Genomic DNA, 18,627 nt, shown 5'->3' with positions numbered 1-18,627 from the left:
CTATAGGTAAAAAAGCAGCAAAGCTTTGTTGTGAATCAAAGCAGCTCAAAACATCTAGTATGGGTAGGAAGTTAATTGTATTACACAATTGTAATTGTGCATTTGTAATTGTATAGAACAATTGTAATTGTGTGATTGCATTGTATTCTCCTGAAATCCTGCACAAAGACAAGTGTATGGGGAAACCAGGGGGAAAACAGAGGGCCACATTTTAAAGATGGTTTTTCAGTTATACTGAGATTGAAGACAGGGATTCTAACACACTACAGAAATCAGCATCACACCAACCAAAGGAGAAAAAAACCCAACCAAACAAACAAACAACAGTCATCACTAACATATTACATATTGTCTTTGGTTGTTTAATATCAAGAAATACTTTTTACAGAATATGTGGAGACTACTCCTTTGAAATTAATTCTGCGTCAACACCTTCCCTGTGGCCTCTCTGCTAAACCAGAAGACAGGCTTTACTTTCTCTGAGCAGCTTGTGTTTTTCTACATTTTAATCATCTCTCTTCAAAACTCCAATTTCTTCCATTTACAGGCCTCTGTACCAAAGTGGTTTAACTAGAATAGACTTTACATTGTATAGTGAAGGTATTTTTCTAGTATTATAAATTTTGAACCTACTAAAACAATTTTCCACAAGATACTATTGAACTTACAGCAAGATTTAGAGACAGGAATAATGAACATTTGCAATAACAGTAACTAAAATTAAAACCAACCCAAAACTCCTAAGGTAACATCAGCAAGGATTAAAAGGATTATCTTTTTAAGATTTTAAAATTACTGCTTTAAAAAGTCTTGTACCAGAAAGGAGTTTTGAAACCCCAGCCAGAGGTGCTCAGTAGTTGAGGAAAGGGGAATGGGAGGGGATGTTTTGGGTTTTCCCCTCATTCCCTTGCTGTCTGGCCAATTAAGCTCAGAATGTTTACCAGGTGTATGATCAATTTAAGGAATGGAAAGCAGCACACACATTTAATGGTATTTCCACTGGACTATGTACAGCATCTCCAATGTCAGAATCAAAAGCATTCTGAGTAAAATCAGGTAATAGTTATTAGCAAAAAGAAACCAACAGAAAGGTTATTAATACATCTTTAAAAAATGTAACACAAAAATAATTAACCACTGCTTCCTTGGCATGTAAAAGTTCTATACAAATTTTAAAAATTTTATTTGCAGGTACTAACCTCTTCAAAAGCTCACTCTGTATTTACACTAATTCTCTGAACAAGTTTATCTCAAATTAAAGCATATTTTAAACAATCATGATTGCATTAATTTTTCTGCTTTAAATTATTACCCAATTAGTGCTTTATTCACATTTTAAAAACTTGTACAATTTATTACAAATATAAAACAGTGCAGTTTTTCATACATTATCCCAACTCTGAGACAAACACTTAAAAGACATGGAAAAAGATTTTGATTTCTATAAACATAACATTTGCATTACTCATACCCCTTTCTTCACTGTCCTCCCACAACCCCAATTTAAAAAGATCAAACATACAACATACTGTAGGTTTATTTTTATTCAAAAAGTTACTGTCTCAAGACATAAATACAAATCAGAAAACAGTACAATTAGGACAATAGAATGTGGAGGACAACAGGTTAAGGTAAATATATAAAACATTTTTAGCTGGTTGAAAACAAAGCTGTAAGAACTGCTTTCACAAAGAAACACTCCTTCAAGAGTAAGAAAAATCAACTTAAGTTTAAAATCATATATACAGTCCTCTCAGCAGTTCTATTAAATGCAGTGGTGTGGAAAACAATATAGGCAGTACTTTTAGACATGAGAGTATTTATTTATGTAAAATGAGTTAGGCAGATCTAGTTTTGATTTGTTGTTACCCCATGACCTAGTAAAATAATTATATTTTATCATGATCCTTTAGATAATCTATGGTTTTTGGCTACCACAGCCGAATGTTTAATTTCTGAGTCTAAAAACAGGAAGCCTTTTTGTATTCACCCATTTGGGGAGATCCTTGTATTGCAAGCGTATTAAGGCATGGAATGATTAAAATAATATACCTCAAGAACTGAGAGACAACTGACAAAAAATATACATATGTAATATAAGTTAATATTTCCTTTAAAATGATGTCTAGCTGCCTAAGCCTTGCAAAATGAGTCAATGTCAAAATGGCATAGATCCACTTTCTATTTCAGACCAAATTTAATTTATTTGTGAATGGACACAAAATGAAGTTTAAAGCTTAGCTTTCAAAGAATATTATGGGTTGTTTATGAGTTTCTATTATCCAATCTAATTTACATATAGAGGAAATGTACTGTAACCTGTTAGAAGTATCTTTAACCTGAAGACTGCTTGCAAAGACAGATAGATAAAACAATATAAAATACAAATTTAAAAATCATTTTTAAAGCATGAATTCTCATGCTCTTCTATTTTTAAACATTGTTAAACTTTCAATATATTTCTGAAACCTCATAATTTTAAGTTGGAATTTAAAAGTAAGAAAAAACTAAACAAACTGCGCAATTATAAAATCAGCACCAATTTATATATATATATAATTTTATTTAAAATTTAGATCCCTATTCCCACACTCTAATAAGCTGTATAATTTTTGTTTAGAATTTTTCTGCAAACATACTACAATAAGCTTCTTTTATTTGGAGACAAAATACAGTGGCACTACTGGAAGGAATTTCACAACATTACATTTTTCTTAAAGGACAAGCAAACTTTCAGGGTTGGTAATGGGCAAGCAAGAATGAAATCTGCTATGTTCTGGTTGCTTATAGCTTACAGACCTTTCTGAGAAGGCTAACATGAAGCTTTTGGAATAAAAAGTGTGGTTTAGATGAAAAAGCTGTTAAAATTCTGCTTTATGTTTTTGTTTTGTTTTTTTTTTTTCCCATGATTAATTAATACAAACCTTCTGTTGCTGAAGTTTGCATTTAATTGAAAATACTGACAACTCTTCTGGTTCGTTCTACCACTGTGAGAAAACCAATCCACCTACTATTACAGTTCATGGATGTGAACAGCAATCCAGCAGAGCTCATGATTATTTAGTATAGCCAGCAAATGTATAGAGAGGGGCTCAAATCTGTACCAAACACCTCTCAGACTGTTAAGATTAAAACTCAAGAGGGAATACTTCTTATGATCCAGAAATAAACTGATAGCACATAAATAAAATATTGATTTTTTTTCCCAACAAAAAGTGTAGCTTATCCTCAAATTGTTTACTTGTCCTTTACATTTCTTTTTTCTTTCAGGCAAACAAAACTGCCCCTTCAATGCACTTGATCTTGAAAGCATGTCATTCTCCTTAGAGAAAAATCTGTTCAGAATTTCACTGTATCTACCACAATTTTGTATTGAAAAACTTCCTCTTCCACTTAGAAAATGACTTCACCACTGATTTATTTGCTGCTCTGGTATTAAAACATTGACACCCCAAGAACCTAAAAAAAAAGTTAGAAATGGTGTCAATTTGTAGTCTAATACACATTTAACAAATAACAAAGCAATTAGTATATAATTTAAGATTAAGACACTTCAAGATATATTAAGGCATTATTAAATTTATTTTTCTTCCAAACCAGATTAACCACACTTCTGATTTAGACAATAATATGAAAAGGGCTCCTCATTCATTAGAAATATTTTCCTCACACTTGAAATTAACTAGATCCAATAGGAATAAGGTCTGGTTTTTAATTATTTTAGGCAGTAATTGCAAAAGAACTTTTAGTTAGGTGCCTAACTCAGACTTCTTTGACAATGATATTCTATTTGTGTTAACCTGAAATCAAATGTGTTATTACCAGCAACTAAACCTGGGACAAAACTCTGCAGACACTGGCTGCTGCTGTGTCTGTGATCACATAAACCACAGCCATCCCACATCAGCCAGCCAGCACGCAAATTTAACATTTCCAAGGAAATGTATCCGCTCTGTCAGGAAGACAGTCAAACTCAAACAATCATCAGGTAAAATCAAGCAACTGTACTTCAGGAGATTGTGTAACTAGGGAAAGAAAAAGCTTTCCTGAAACAGAATCAGACTGCACTTCCCATGTGAGAACAAGCCATACAGTTTTCTATGCCCATGGAAGTACGTATGACAACTGATGTGCTAAAAAATAAAAAAGAAAAAAACCAGAAGATCCAGATTTTGTGACTGTCCTAGCTTTCACAGGACTTTTTTATAAAATCAGCAAGCCAAAAACAGACTAAATTTTCCTGAACCTTAACGCTGCTGTTCATATTTATACGTTTAAAATGCAGTTTTTACTGTCCTTTGAATTCAATTTACTTTGGGTACGTCGTACAATAGAGCACACAGACAGAACTGCCTCTGGTGAGATCAGTAACTGGGCACATCAGAGCAGAAGTCTGATCATGAACCGTCTGCATCTGAACAAATTAAAACAGCTTTATTACGTCTACACCTATTAAAAACAAGCGCAACAACTCCAAGAATAAGGGACCTCTGAAATAAATCATATGAATAAAGCAAATTAACTTTATTCTGAGAACTACGTGCATTTCTGAAGTAGTTTTTTCACCCCGCCCACTGGCTGCTGGACGCTGCGTCCCCGGGCCGGGGGTTTCTGTAAAGGAGCGGCCCCGGCCCCGCTCGGCGCTCCCCGCGCTCAGCTGCGCTGCCGGCGGCTGCCCCCGCGCGGCCGCTCCCGCGCACTGCAGCGGCACGGCGGGGCCGGGGAGGGAACCGCGACCTGTTAGAGCGGCCCCCAAACAGTGCTAGAGCCGGAAAGCTAAAAGGGTTCTCAGATCAATTAAATGCAACCTGGAGAAGGCCAAGGTTTCAGCATTGTCAGACTAAAATGTGACTGGTACTTCACAGATCAGTCCAGGAAAAATCGAGACGAGGAGGGCAGGAACTATTGTAAAACAGAACGTCAGAGAACAGGCAAGATATTTTCTCCGTGTTACTTCAGGAACAGGACACACAATAGCCAGGTGCACAACCTAACTGATTCGTTATTACTAAAGCAAAGCCCTACTGGTACAAAATATATGGATTTGCATTTAAAACAGTATTTAGGACTTCTTTCTCCCATAAACAAGAACAGGTTCATGCTGCAACAATACTGTAAAAAAAATGCATAACCATCTTCCAAATTCCACCAAGCTGTCCAAGATTCCCAGGAAGCCTTGTTGTACTGTCCTCTGCTGGCTTGCTGCAGCTTGTTATTTCCAGTGTAATTTGTACCAGCTACCCAAGGTCAAAAATGGCTGCATACTTTACAAGTGGTTCAAGACAGAAGGAATCCCTCATGCAGATTTTTAAAAGAGAATAGAGACTGCAGATTTATCAAGTCGGATAAAAGGGCAACTGCAAGCAGAAACTACAGACTTCGGATGTTTTGGACCTAAAACTTCATACGGAAAGAAAAAATACCTCTCATCTCTATAAACAGATATCTGTATTATGTCTTATTTTCTCTATTAGCTTACTTATGAACAAAAGCAAATATGCCAATTAAAAACAAAAAAACAAAATGCAAACCATCTAATGCTGACATTGGTAATGACATCAGAGTCACTGAACTAAGCTCAGCACAACAGGAAACTTGCCTTTAATACCATGTATGCACATTTCTTTATTCTAACGCTCTTTGCTACCAGCCTCTGCAAGGGTCTTTTCCATAACAGAAGTGTTTTCTGCTCAGAATCATCAGCTTTTAATTTTTACACAGCTATATATAGATATTAGGAACAAAAATCCTATAAACTTGCAAGGAACACTGACTATCCTAGAAGGTATGGAGCTGAATTACTGTACCAGTCTGTCAAAATAAGCCAACAATGACAAGCTGAAGATTGCATTCTTTCCACTTAAAATCTGAAGAAAGAGAGTATGGCAGCCTTAAGGCTGATTTACATTACTTTCCCCTTACATAAATTAACCTACCGATTCATCCATGATTGAAGCGGGGTCAAAGAAATCTGGTTTTAGTTCCGTTCTTTCTCTCCTGTTCTTTGATGGTGGCTTTAGAAACAAACAAACAAAACAGGTTAAGTGTAATTTCTCCAGAAAAACAGAGGTTTTACACAATAGTCAGTGAAGCTGAACTCTCAGGAGGTTAAGAATACACAAGGGATAAATGTTATTAGTTAGGACAGGAAGTGCTCTTGGTTTTTGTATGGCAGTTGGAGCAGATGGCTCTTGCATACAGACAACAGCACAGCCCTTTAACAATGCAGAAAGCAACCAGAATGATTTTTATCAGAAGGAAAATTTAATTCAAATGTCTTCCTTTAAAAGCAGAAATACAAATCCCAAGACCACCAAAAGAGAAATAAATTTCTTACTAGGTCTATGTCCATGGTGTCGAAATCCATGCCTTCATTAAGATCTTCAATCCGTCCTTCTGATGACATCATCACATCTTCAACAATCGGCTCTTCATCATCTTCCATTAGACTTGTGCCACGTCGACTGAAATGAAAAGCAATAATGTTTAGCACTAAATCAAGTTAACTTTCATCTGTTTAAAAGTTAATGCTCACTAAAGACTCCCAACAAATGATAATCCCATTAGATAAAACAGAAATGGAGTAATGAAATAAATGCATAACCACTGCTAAAGAAAGCTGGTATTTAACCAGAAGATACTAAGACAGTGTGGGAGAATGCCTAACAAAGGCCAGTTTAGATAACTGTGGTACATTGCTAAATGGGTATTCTGAGAGGGTGTGAGAACTGATAAGCAGATCTACTCCATACCTCATTTATGCTCAGGTGAGAAAGAACTTAAGTTTTGCCACCTAAAGAAAATTTGTTTCTGCCTTATGATAAGACCAGGAAATTTGCCTTTGAAATAAAGTATATGCGTAAAACCACTACAAATACTCCCACACAGTCCTTTATCCTCTTTCCTCAAATTCTACATGAAACATCAGATCTTATGAGAAAACTAAGGAGTCGTTCTAATTACACTAACTGGGGTCACTGTATTTAAAAAAACGCCAGCACTGAAACTACATTACATGAAACACTGGAAATGAAACAATCAAAAATAAGTAGGGGAAAGCTATAAAGTTCCTCAATACATATGCCCATGGTTTTTGTTTGCAACCTGCACTTTATTTCTGTGGAACCACATAGTCCTTAAAATGCAGGGGACTTTGGAACTTAGAAGATGTATCCCCCTAAAAGGTACAGGGGTTATCACTGCATTTATAAACCCTCCCCTCCCCAACCCACTGAAGGAACATTTCACTCCACTCACATGGCGTGTTGCAAGTTGCTTCTCAGCTTGACGTAGTTCATCGCTGCCCTCTCCTGTTGTTGTCGCGCGACTTCTTCCTGTTGCCTTTGAGCCAACATCCACGTTACTTGCGTGCTTAAAAAGACCATTATTCTATTTTAAACATGTACTGGTTTTGTGTATGAACACTAACACAAAGCAGACCTACTCATGTACGTACTTGTAGTCGAGCGGCGGTTGGTGGTGCTCGGGCTGCATGGGATAGACACCCATGTAGTTCTCATCAGGTCGCAATCTCTTGGACTCCCTCATTATCGTGGAAGTGAGCTGAGGTGTCTGCATCATGACAGGTGTGTGCATTGATTGCTCCCTGTTCAGCCACATACTGTCACTACTGCTGCTTTCTTCAGCTGGAAGCAAACACAGGAAGAACATCCATGAAGTTTTTTTCAAACTAGTCTAAAAGTGAATGCTGAAACGCAAATTAAATGCCTGACAGAGAGAATCAATTGTTTTACTTTTTGTCACGAAGTCTTACATGTGCCTCAAAGGATCTCGATTTATAATCACTGGCTGGAGCATTTCTATGCTTTGCTATTGTAAGACTTAACACTGTGTAGTGCCCTTACTTCCTTTTGTGAATCAAATGAATACCATTCCCATTAAGACACATACATGGCCAGAATTATCTGTTCTGAAAAAATACATTAAGGCATACCAATATAGTCACACTAAAAAAAAAATGCTACAATATGTGCGGTTTATGTGAATATCTGTTCCAGTAAATTTTAAAATGAGAGAAGTTCTACCTTCGGGTACTTTCCGCTTGCCTGTTGCTGGCTTTGTCTTCTTATTTCTTACTGTAGATCCTCGACTACTGATTCCACTAATCACTGACATGGTATCATCATCCCCACCAGCTAATAAAGAGTTTCGGTAGGACATGAGAGGAAGCCACACATCTTCTCTTCGTAGAGACATCTGAAAGGTCATGAACTTCTCCAAGTAAACATACCTTTAATGAAACAAGAAATAGAGAGATGCAAAAAATCTGTAACAAATTGTTACCATGTCAAGATAAGAAACTATTGAAATTATCAGCTGACCTTTTTTCATCTAGTTAACAAGAGAGGCCTGACAACAGCAGATCTGGAATATAATTTCTTTCATCCACCATAAAATGAAAAATCACAATAATACAAAATAAATTCAATTTACACTCTGTGAGTATACTCCACTACATTAGTATAAATTTACCTTGATGTGTCAAAGATTTCACTTTAGATGAATACAATACACATTTATTTGTTATAATACATTACATTTATTATAATACAATACATTTATTCTGACACACGTCTTTTGTAGTTATCATTACAAATACTAATAATATTAAGAAAATACTTACACTGTCCTTTTATCTTGTCTGAGAAGTTTTGAGGAGAACTCACTGAGAATATCAAGAAATGCCAAATTTAATGGTGGGTGGCTCTCACCTTGCGGATTAGGCTCTTTAAAAGCAAATTCTATGCCATCCCTAAGAATAAATTAAAAATTACATCAGAAAAAGAACAAACGGAAGTTCAAAGCACTGTGAGCTACCAAAACCAAACCCCCTTCCTTTATGTCAAGAAAGGAATAATTTGAGGTTTTCACATTCCAGCAAAAAAGTGAACAGTAGCCATTGTTTGATCTGAACACACTTTCTGTCATGAAATTTCTACCTTGCATTGCAAGTTTTCTACATGAGGCCAATGTGATAACCACTGACAATGAAGTGGATCTGTTCTTATTGTTATGGACAAAGACACTGTCCTTATGTGTCCATAACATAAGGAAAAATGCTCTTTCATTATAGCATCACCACTGCTAATATTTATATGCTTATACAATGATGTATAAGAGAAAACAACAATAATATTAAACATTTAGGTTTTACTCAGAGACAAAACTGCAATCATCTACTAATTAATATATGTGCTATATCATCTCTAGGGCTGATGCACTTAGCATTAACAAACTGATTTTCAAAGACTAAAAAAATTATGTTAGTCAAGAAGTGTTTACATAAAATGAAAGTAATACAAAGCACACAATTACTTGTGTAACATAGCAATAGCTTCTCTTGTTTTCAACTGATCCAATCCAAACGTTAAAGCAAAACGTCGAGCAAGCTCCTTTATGCCACTGAATGTTGGTGATGATCTGTCAAAATTATAACCATTTTCTTGAATCATTTCATTGAAGAGCTGTATGGAATAAAAGGGAAATTTTCATGTACTAAAAGATTATGCCAAACCTTGGACCAATACACACAGAGCTAAGTTTCAATTTAAAAGCATGTTTCACAGCTTTTTTCTCCCCACTCCTAATCTGACAACACCAAGAGACAAACATGGACATTTTGGACAGTAAAGTGAAAGATAAGTCTTGAGGAGTCTGCACCCCAGAGATAAACGCACTGTCCAAGTACTCAAACTGTAGATACACCAGATGACAGACTTCAGCGCTTCACTGAATCAGGTGGTCTAAAGTTGAGACCACAAAAAATTAGCAGGATTCCCTAATTGCATACATTAACAGAGAATAAATAAATGAGGCAATTCTCACCTGGTCTTTACTATAATACTTTTTCAAACTACTGATACCCCCTTTTTTTTTTTTTCTTCTCAAAATACAAATATAAAGAAGAAATTCTAAAATAGAAACATGTCTTCAGGGAAATTGTCAAAGACATTGTCCAAGACATGAGAAATTCTGTCACCGATTATGAGATTAAGTACTCATCAAGAGTTGTCAAAGCCAAATACTCTGAACTTAACAGTCTTTTCTTTGATCAATCCTTTTCTCATCTAAATTTGACTGTAATTCACTTCAATAGTACGTTTTTCTATTTTCAAAAATTTTGTCTGACACACCCTTTACTCTTTTGAATTCCAATGAATGAAACAGATTATTTAGTTACATATTTTACACCATTTACACACGTATTTTACACCAGCTTCTTAAGAGTCATGCTGCTATCAAAAGGAAAGGCCTCATCCTCCCTTGTTTTGGCAATATCCATACTGATAAAGCAGTCCTTATTTTAGTAAGGACTATTTCTGCTTGGTCTCCACCAAGGTTAATATCTAGATCTATATTCACTATGTAACTTTATAACTTTTAGTCAAAAAAACACGGATAGAGAAAAAAATTTGGGTAGATTTTCCTTCCATGGATAGCAGTGATCTATGCTGTATTAGAGTGTTTTGGAGATATATGTCTCTATTGTTCTGAGCCTGTGAATAAAATCCATGCAGATGGTTTTTATGTGAGCAGATGAATCAAATGCTAACTTTAACTGAATTTATCAGGTTTCCACACAAACTTTACTGAAGAGAGTAATAAATTACGTTTTAATGTCAAATGTGTCAAGTCCCTACTAAACATCAAGAAATTACTAAAACCTCAAATTAATTCCCAGAATAGTTAAAAATAAAAAAAAAAAAAATCAACAAAACCAAAACAACACATAACAGCAAAACAAAACCCCCAGAAAAGCCCCCCACACAGGCAGGAAGCATTTATTAGTTCACAAATAAGCAAATTGGTCATTTCACAACAAGTATCTGAATACATTACTTAAACTACTGCTTTAGAGTTACGAAGGTTTCATAGAGTTACATTCATATTGTTACATTCATATTTATTGGCCTCTCCTACATTTTTGTGGTACAATATTAGGTAAGTATAGGAAGACTTCTGGCAGTTTTTCACATAGTGGCAGAAAATGTGTTTCAGTTTAGACCTATTTATCCCTACTGTCCATAACAATTTCTTGATCAATACCTAAAACTAGTTACTAAACAACAGGACATCATGTACAGTAAGGAATTTCATGCATAAAAATAGTGTAAGTTCTTACCTGCTGCAAACTAAGAATAAGTGTTTTAGCACACTGGATTTTGTCTATTTGTCTTGTTTTACTCATAGTTTCTTTAATAATATCACCATAGTCATTGTAATACTAGGGAAGAAAAAGAAAAGGTTAACTATCAATGTTAGTTAAAAACATTGCAACTACAGAATTTTTCTGAAAACAAAATCTAGGATATGCTCTTTTAATAAGAAAAATCAAATATTATCTGAAGTTAAAAACCCAACATATTCATGATTAGACCAAAATTACATCCTAACCCAAGTCCAGAATAATAATGCAGGAAAAAACCCATTTTTCATTCTTGCAATGAATATTACTTTAGAGGCAAAATGACCTATTTATCTTCAAGGCCATGACATATTTGTTAATGACATGTGTTCACTCCTTAAGGAGACAAGATTAGAATCTAACCTTTTTAGTAACTCCTGTAACTCTGGTGGGGAGTTTTATTTTCTTTCCTGAAAGAAGGCACTTACAGACCACATCATGGCCATAATTTGTCCAACAAAGACAGCTGTCTGTTCAGTTTTTTAAGTATTTCAGTTTTAACAAAGAACCAATTAGTTATTTGGAGAAGCAAAATATATGTATGGCACTCAGACAGATAAAAGCAGGCTGCCCAAATTTTAAGTTTTTAAGGTAATCACCAAGGAGCAAAGCTTTATCATGTTCACAAAATGAGAACTCATATTAGTGTGCAGTTGTGAATCCCATGAGCCAGGAGAGGTTTTTATATTTAAGCAAGTTTGAAACAAATAGAAAGATAATGGGAGAAGGGGTAGAGGGGACTCAATTTTACTTCTCTTCTGCAAACTTTAAAATGAAATTATTTGATGAGGCTAGACATCATGGAGTTGATCCTGGGAAGAACAGTCTCAAAAGGCCTACTAAACTAGTAAGTGAATTCAAAGTCCACCATCAATCAGAATAAGAATATAAAACTAGTAAAAACAACATTAAACTAAATAGTCAGTTTCCCCCCTCAGGCCCCACCACCTACATACTGGAACTGTAAAACTCATCTCAGTAATTTTTGAATTCTTCACATTTTAAACCTTTTATCTTGGAAGGTAAAAAAAAATAGTTAAAAATTCTACAACTACTGTATTCTAGTAGTTTAATGAAGTTAGGGTCACTACTAAACTTCAAATTTACCTTCATGTATTGCTTGAAAATGTCTGCAGCTGTGTTCATTTCCACCACAGTATATACAATGAGCTTACAGAAAGCTGCAAGTAGGTTTCTTCTTTTGTGCAACGCTTCAATTTTGCTGGCTTCATCATCCTGCTGTCCATCTAGAAAGAGTTCAGAACAGGAGAACTGTCAGGTTTAAAGAATCCATGTTTAAACATTTATATATAAAACTGGTATGGGCTAGTGGTCATGATTCAGAAAATCAGATCTCAGTTCTGATGGCAATGCACTTAACTGTCTACTGACATGTCTCTTGCCCTGTTACAAAGACAAATATTTGAGCCTATTAAACCAAACTTTTACTGCAATTATCCTACATGTTTCCAATACAGAAAATGCTTTAATCAGCTGCTGACATTTAAAAGCTACATTGACCTTTGCGCACATGCACACCTCTCAATGACAAAACAAAACAGAAACAAACAAAAAAAAAAAAACAAAAAAACAGGCAAACAAGAAAAAACCCAACAACAAAACACCACCACCACAAAAACCCAGAAATGCACAAAGAAGCTAAGATATTAGACAGCAAACACATAATATAAAGGAAAGTTAAGTTTTGTACAAACCCGCACTATTATTATCATCATCCTGATCAATGAAGACATGATCTAAAATAAAACTGAGTAGTTCAGATTGCAAGGAAGAATCAGGAGTGTAAACTAGTGGCTCCAACATGTCACGTCCTCCTGTCATAATCTGATGGCTGAAGATCATCAACACATCACATAGAATTGTGAAAGCCTGTTAAAAAGAAACCTTAGTTAATACTTGTTTGGAAAGATGGATATTGTTTAGAACAATGCATTTACACTTGACAAAATACTCAAAATCTCAACAGTGTGCACAGGCCACTAAAGTCCTACACAACTACAAAGGCCAACTGAAGTCAAAATGTGCATAGCTTCACACAGCAGGTTCCTGGGTCTCCAAAAAAATATATTGCACAGATGATGCCAACTAAACATGAAAATACTGCATAATTAAAACACGAGGAGCCAGAAACTCCCAAATTCTACCTGATGGATACTACATTAGGTTACTAGAGAACTTTGTGGACTCTGAACGTAGCACAATCTCCTTTTTGTTGTCTTTTCTTAAAATTGCTTTGATTTTTTAAACATATAACAGCTGAGATTATTCAATCTCTTTAAATCCTAATGTCCAAAAATCCAGAAGTGCAACCAACGTTTTGTTTTGCTGGCTAACTTGTACATCTGATAACAGATTTAAATGTCTGTACCCCACTGCCCCAGAAGGTTCTAGCACCTGACAAGGGACTGTCATTCTTCAAATTAACACACCAAGGCAACAAGCTCCTTAGTGCTGTACCTTCTCTTTGGCTCTCATCTCCCAAGTACTTCCCAACAGGCCTGTTCTCTAACCCCTCAAAGTGAGTAATACTAATTCCCAGTCACAAAAATCACACGTGCTCCTCTGAAGTCCCTTGTGTTCTTTCATGAGATTAGAGGAGGTAAGTGGAACCAACACCAAGTGGAACACTGCACCCTGTGTGGCAGGTACCCTGTGTAACTAGGCAGTTCTAGTTTCTAGAGCATTCACCAGAGTCTGAGAGTCATACAGCCTCTTAGAGAGCCCTGTTCAGAGCTCCAGTAATTTTTGTTACTAGCACTTTCACACCCTACACCTTGTGACTATTACACTAGATAGCTCTTTGACATAGAACACGCCTATTAAACTCCAGGAATATTCTTGTTCTAGTAAGAGTTACAAAAGCTGCAATTGTGCGACTCAGTGGACCAGATTTTCCACTTTAACCAGGTTATTATTATCTTCAGCAGCAAAAAGGCTCCTGGCTTTCTATTTCTTTAATTAAACTGTCTACCTAGAAGAATATCTGATCCTTTCTCTGTAAAGGCATACTTCGTTTTCTTTCATTTTAGCATTTTAAAGATTGTTACAGGCATTTAACATAGAATTAACTCTGTTATCAGTAACCAGTGCTCATCACTCGAACTTCAAAATCCTGAGTGTCCTGGCCAAAGAACTATTTGCCCACAGATGGAAGAGACTCAGCCCTAATTATTTTTTTTTTTTTACTCTGTTATCCTCAAAACTCAGGACAAGTGTTTCTCAAGATGATGTCTCAATTTTTTTTAAACAGAAGCAAAAACTAAGGACAACCCCTCGTGCCAACATTTAAAAAAAAATAAAAAAAATCAAGATTTCTGCTTCCTACCTGAACTTTATGCATTACTTTACTTACTCAAACTTAATATCTAATTTTTTTTTTTTGTCTGAAATATTTAAGAACTCAGTTCCAGCTAAAACTCTCCCCATAAAGGAGAACTGTATGAGGGACTAACTATAAAACTGCTCACATCTTTTTCAAGCAGTGTATCATTGCTGAGGCTTCCAAGCATTTGCTAGAGCATCTCTAAACAACACGATTACTAACAGAGTAGTGTGAGAGCATTCCTAAAGGTGACTACAAACAATTCCCATTTCCCAACAACAAACTCTCATAGGTTACAGTACATACTTGTGCATGTATAAACATATATACACACTCAAGTACTCCTTTTTTTTTCCTCTTGATTCTGAGATCCCCAAATTCTTGGGACTCTGAAAAACTAGCAATATATTGTGTTATGGAGCAACACAGAGAAGGAAGAGAAGGGAAGCAACTGCATGCATTCAAAGACAGAACCAAAACACCCCCTCTTTTAAATTGCCATCCTCAGGTCTTCCAGTTTGGAGCCTGTGAATCCACAGCTCCACAGGAGATGTGGGTTATTAGCACAGGGTAAAGCAAGAGGTTTGAAATGGAAGTCACTCAGTTTCCACCCAGAAGGCTTCTCCACTGCACCTGTAGAGTCATTACTTAAAGAAACAAAAAAGCTCCTTTGCATAAAACACTATGCTGCTTAAAATTACCCAAAATGATCAAGCTTAAATTGATTCTGAAATCCTATATGCATAAGGAGGACAAGCATACAAGTACAGAGTGCATTCATACTCAGAGCCTGAACTTCCAGGACATCACATTCCCATTGAAGTGCCAAAAAATATTAGCAAGAAAAACTTTTCAGTTGCTTTAAAAGTACAATATTAGAAGACTCCAAGTAACAACAGCCACTAACCTGTTCCTTAACAGCAGTATTTACATTGGTCAGATAATGTTGACAGATTTGACAGAAAACTCTCATCTGCTTCTTTAGACGTAGAAGATCCTCCTTTGAAGAGAACAATTTCATGTAACAGTTATGCTTTTTCCATTTTATAGTCCCATTTAGTGCATGCACTTTCACAGAGCATTCCTCCACAGACCTCAGGGGTGGACTTGAATATTTAAGTCCACTGAATTATTTAAAAAAAACCAACACTATTACAAATAAAATTAGCAAGTAGCAATTTCTCCAATTTTCTCATTCTGTGCAGCACAGAAGAGATGGCAGTTGGGATGAAAATAGTGTTATTTTATTAAAAAAGTAGAAACCGAAAAACCTCAGAAACAAACCTAAAAAACCTTAACGCCTTCTCCTCACCCCTCAAAAAATTCCAGAGCATAAAGCATTTTCTCTTTGAAACACCTGTATTTTCAGCCTAAAGGATAGATTTTAGGCAGCTGTTCATAACTAAAAAAAGACAACAGGGTATTACTTTATTTTTTTAATTCACTGATTTGGGATGAAGTGGAATATCAGATTAGAGTTGGTTTTCTCATCCCCTTTCATTGAAGAAAAAAAAAGAAGCAACAGCTTTTTTCCATGACAGGAATTTAAATATAACATGATTTTAGAAGTCCTTTTCTACACAAAACCTCTTCTCTCAACATTTACCATTCAGATTACTACACTGATGTTAATAGAATTGCATGTGGGATATTTTCTTTCCCTTACACAGAACTATTTGTTTACCTTTTTATTAAAATTGAACAATTTATATAGTCTTTAATTTAGTGCATGTATTATGAAGCTACTTAATTCACAAACCTGTTCACAAAGAGCAAATTTAGCAGATGTTGACAATGTCAAGAGGCCAAAAAAAAAGTCCAAACCAACCAACTAAAAAAAACAACCAATCAAATCTTTAGGCACAATGCATGTCTTGTCACTTCTGTTTCTGTGCTAATTTTTTGCTGTTGTACATTCCACTTCCATTGAACACAAGTCAACAGAACTTCCATAGGTACCTGGTATATCTGGCAGCAGTCAAGCAGATAAATAAAATAGAATAGTTGTAATACAGAAGTTAAACCAATGAAAGCTTTAATTTACCAAATTTTATTATGTAGGAGCAGAAAATAGTCTCAAAAGGGACCACTTTTCAACTAGGTTCTTTTCATTCCTGCTGAAAGTATTACAAATTACATCTTGCTGCAAAGCAGGTAAGTTCATCTTCATTTCTAAACTAACTTGTCAGTATTTAGCTCATCTTCTGCCATTAGGCTTGTGATAAAGCTTTAATCACAGCTACAAAAACCTCAAGACTGCTGTTTACCCTGTAAGGAATTAAGTAAGAAAGCCTCCAAACCCTTCACACACCTACACATGTCTCAACAATCTGTGCAGCCACTTCTTATTAGGTATTTGGGGTTGAAACGTTAAAACCATTAAAAAACAGATGGGTAAACTAGCCAGCCAGTGGTCAAGTTCCTATTTATCTATAACACCTTCAGACTATAATTAATCACTGGACTAAAGTCTCAATAGATAATCTGATACAGGGGTTCTCTGTTATAAGATCCTTAGTACACGTTACATAACATGATTTTCCACTCCTGCATCTACCAGAAGCTCAAACTACCACACCCTAAAATAAAAAAATAAAAAAAATTTAAAGGAAAAATGTATGTATCCTCATATTAAAATGAGTATTGTAATAATGATTACTAATTTTTCATACATTATTAAAGCCATGAGTCCTCTTTGTCTTCTCCCTAGTAAATTGTGACAGTCATATACTTCCTTTTCCTTATATTAATTACAAGCATGATAATCAAAGTGTTTAAAAAACACTTTAAAGAATTTACTTGTCTCCACTCTGACATAAAGAAAGGTGTGTTAACAGTAACTCCAATAATCAAGTGCAATTCCAGCATAGATTTCCAGTAAAAAAGGCATTCTTCTTGCAGGACTGCAGAAAAGGTATATTTGATTACAGGGCTTACAGTTTTTAATTTTAGATAGAGAAATCATTAAAATGTTTCAGCACTACAATCTCCATTCTGAAGTATCCAAGCCTCTCAAAAAAGGCCTCTTTTCATTTGGCAGTTCACACAGTGAACCACCTAATCAACCTCTTCAAGTAATGTTGGATACAAGAAACCTTAATCCCTTCTCTTTTCCAAGAAGTGAAATTGGAAAGATAACATTTGCCAGAGTTTTGCCCTTCCAGATTACTACACACAGAACCAGAACAGGACCTCTCATCATTCCCTGAAAAAAACCTGAAATTTATCTTTTCACATCTTTATTTAACTTTATCTTCTCACATCTTTATTTAACACTAGATATAAAAGACTGATGAAGAGTAAAGTAGGATTGCAACATACTGAGCAGTAAGAATACCACAATAGTGTACAAATTCTTAGATCTCACTGACTTGTTACTGATACTTCAAGGTTTCCAGACAAATTCAAACCCACTACCTGAGAGTAGTAAAATTGACTATACTGTGTTTGGTAACTTCCATTCTACCCCTTCTTAGCACTGTTACTGTGCCTGATAACTATCATGTTTATTTACTATTGCTTCAAAATTATGTGAAAATAAACATAATAGTGATATTTAGATAATAAAACCAATTAAAGGAAGAACTAGGTTTGTAAGTAAAGAATGTGACTACTAAAACTATTAAGCAGAGCTACTTATAAAAAAAAAAAAACAAACAAACCAGGATTAGGTAGGTATCAATATAAAGAAAATTCCTAGTCTTAATTCTATCACAGTTACCACTTGATGACACTGCAGTTATGTACAAATGTTTATTTACTAATACAGCTGGAACAGGGCATACCTTTGTGGAGCTGCTTTCAGTAACTTTTGCTAGCTGCCAAAGGATTACATAATGAGTACACTGCAGTGCATGAATGACAATCTGAAATCAAAAGGGAAAAAGCATTAGATGACAAAACCCAATAAAAGAGAGCAACAAAAGCTATTTATTGTTGTGCCTGAAGAACACAATTTAACTACAGACCTGTTCTGGCATGTCTCCATTTTCAATGCCAGTTTTTAATAGCTTGTAGTTGCAGCCAAATAAGTCCCATCTTGACAGATCATGAGCACTGGAAGCGTTAGAAATTAAGC

The 18,627-nt window shown here is 35.3% G+C and overlaps 1 protein-coding gene across 5 annotated transcripts in view; it reads right to left on the bottom strand.

Annotated features, from left to right (window-relative positions):
- The window catches only part of STAG2 (STAG2 cohesin complex component), a 92,871-nt gene that overhangs the window by 16,148 nt on the left and 58,096 nt on the right, over positions 1 to 18,627 (bottom strand). For 2 of the 5 annotated variants that reach the window (XM_062502844.1, XM_062502848.1), the window contains 14 exons: positions 18,518 to 18,605; positions 18,335 to 18,415; positions 15,457 to 15,549; positions 12,922 to 13,096; positions 12,314 to 12,453; positions 11,144 to 11,245; positions 9,337 to 9,485; positions 8,645 to 8,773; positions 8,046 to 8,251; positions 7,457 to 7,646; positions 7,258 to 7,371; positions 6,338 to 6,464; positions 5,937 to 6,014; positions 1,527 to 3,459 (listed from right to left, as the gene is read on the bottom strand). In XM_062502844.1, the coding sequence (XP_062358828.1) occupies positions 3,436 to 3,459; positions 5,937 to 6,014; positions 6,338 to 6,464; positions 7,258 to 7,371; positions 7,457 to 7,646; positions 8,046 to 8,251; positions 8,645 to 8,773; positions 9,337 to 9,485; positions 11,144 to 11,245; positions 12,314 to 12,453; positions 12,922 to 13,096; positions 15,457 to 15,549; positions 18,335 to 18,415; positions 18,518 to 18,605 (1,696 nt within the window). In that variant the 3' untranslated portion in view covers positions 1,527 to 3,435. Of the gene's footprint in view, positions 1 to 1,526; positions 3,460 to 5,100; positions 5,401 to 5,936; positions 6,015 to 6,337; positions 6,465 to 7,257; positions 7,372 to 7,456; positions 7,647 to 8,045; positions 8,252 to 8,644; positions 8,774 to 9,336; positions 9,486 to 11,143; positions 11,246 to 12,313; positions 12,454 to 12,921; positions 13,097 to 15,456; positions 15,550 to 18,334; positions 18,416 to 18,517; positions 18,606 to 18,627 lie in introns of those variants that run through there. The other 3 variants (XM_062502847.1, XM_062502845.1, XM_062502846.1) reach the window with 3 other exon arrangements.

Source organism: Cinclus cinclus, chromosome 15 (genome assembly GCF_963662255.1).
Source record: "Cinclus cinclus chromosome 15, bCinCin1.1, whole genome shotgun sequence".
NCBI lineage: Eukaryota > Metazoa > Chordata > Aves > Passeriformes > Cinclidae > Cinclus > Cinclus cinclus.
This window is presented reverse-complemented; position numbering and strand designations above follow the sequence as displayed.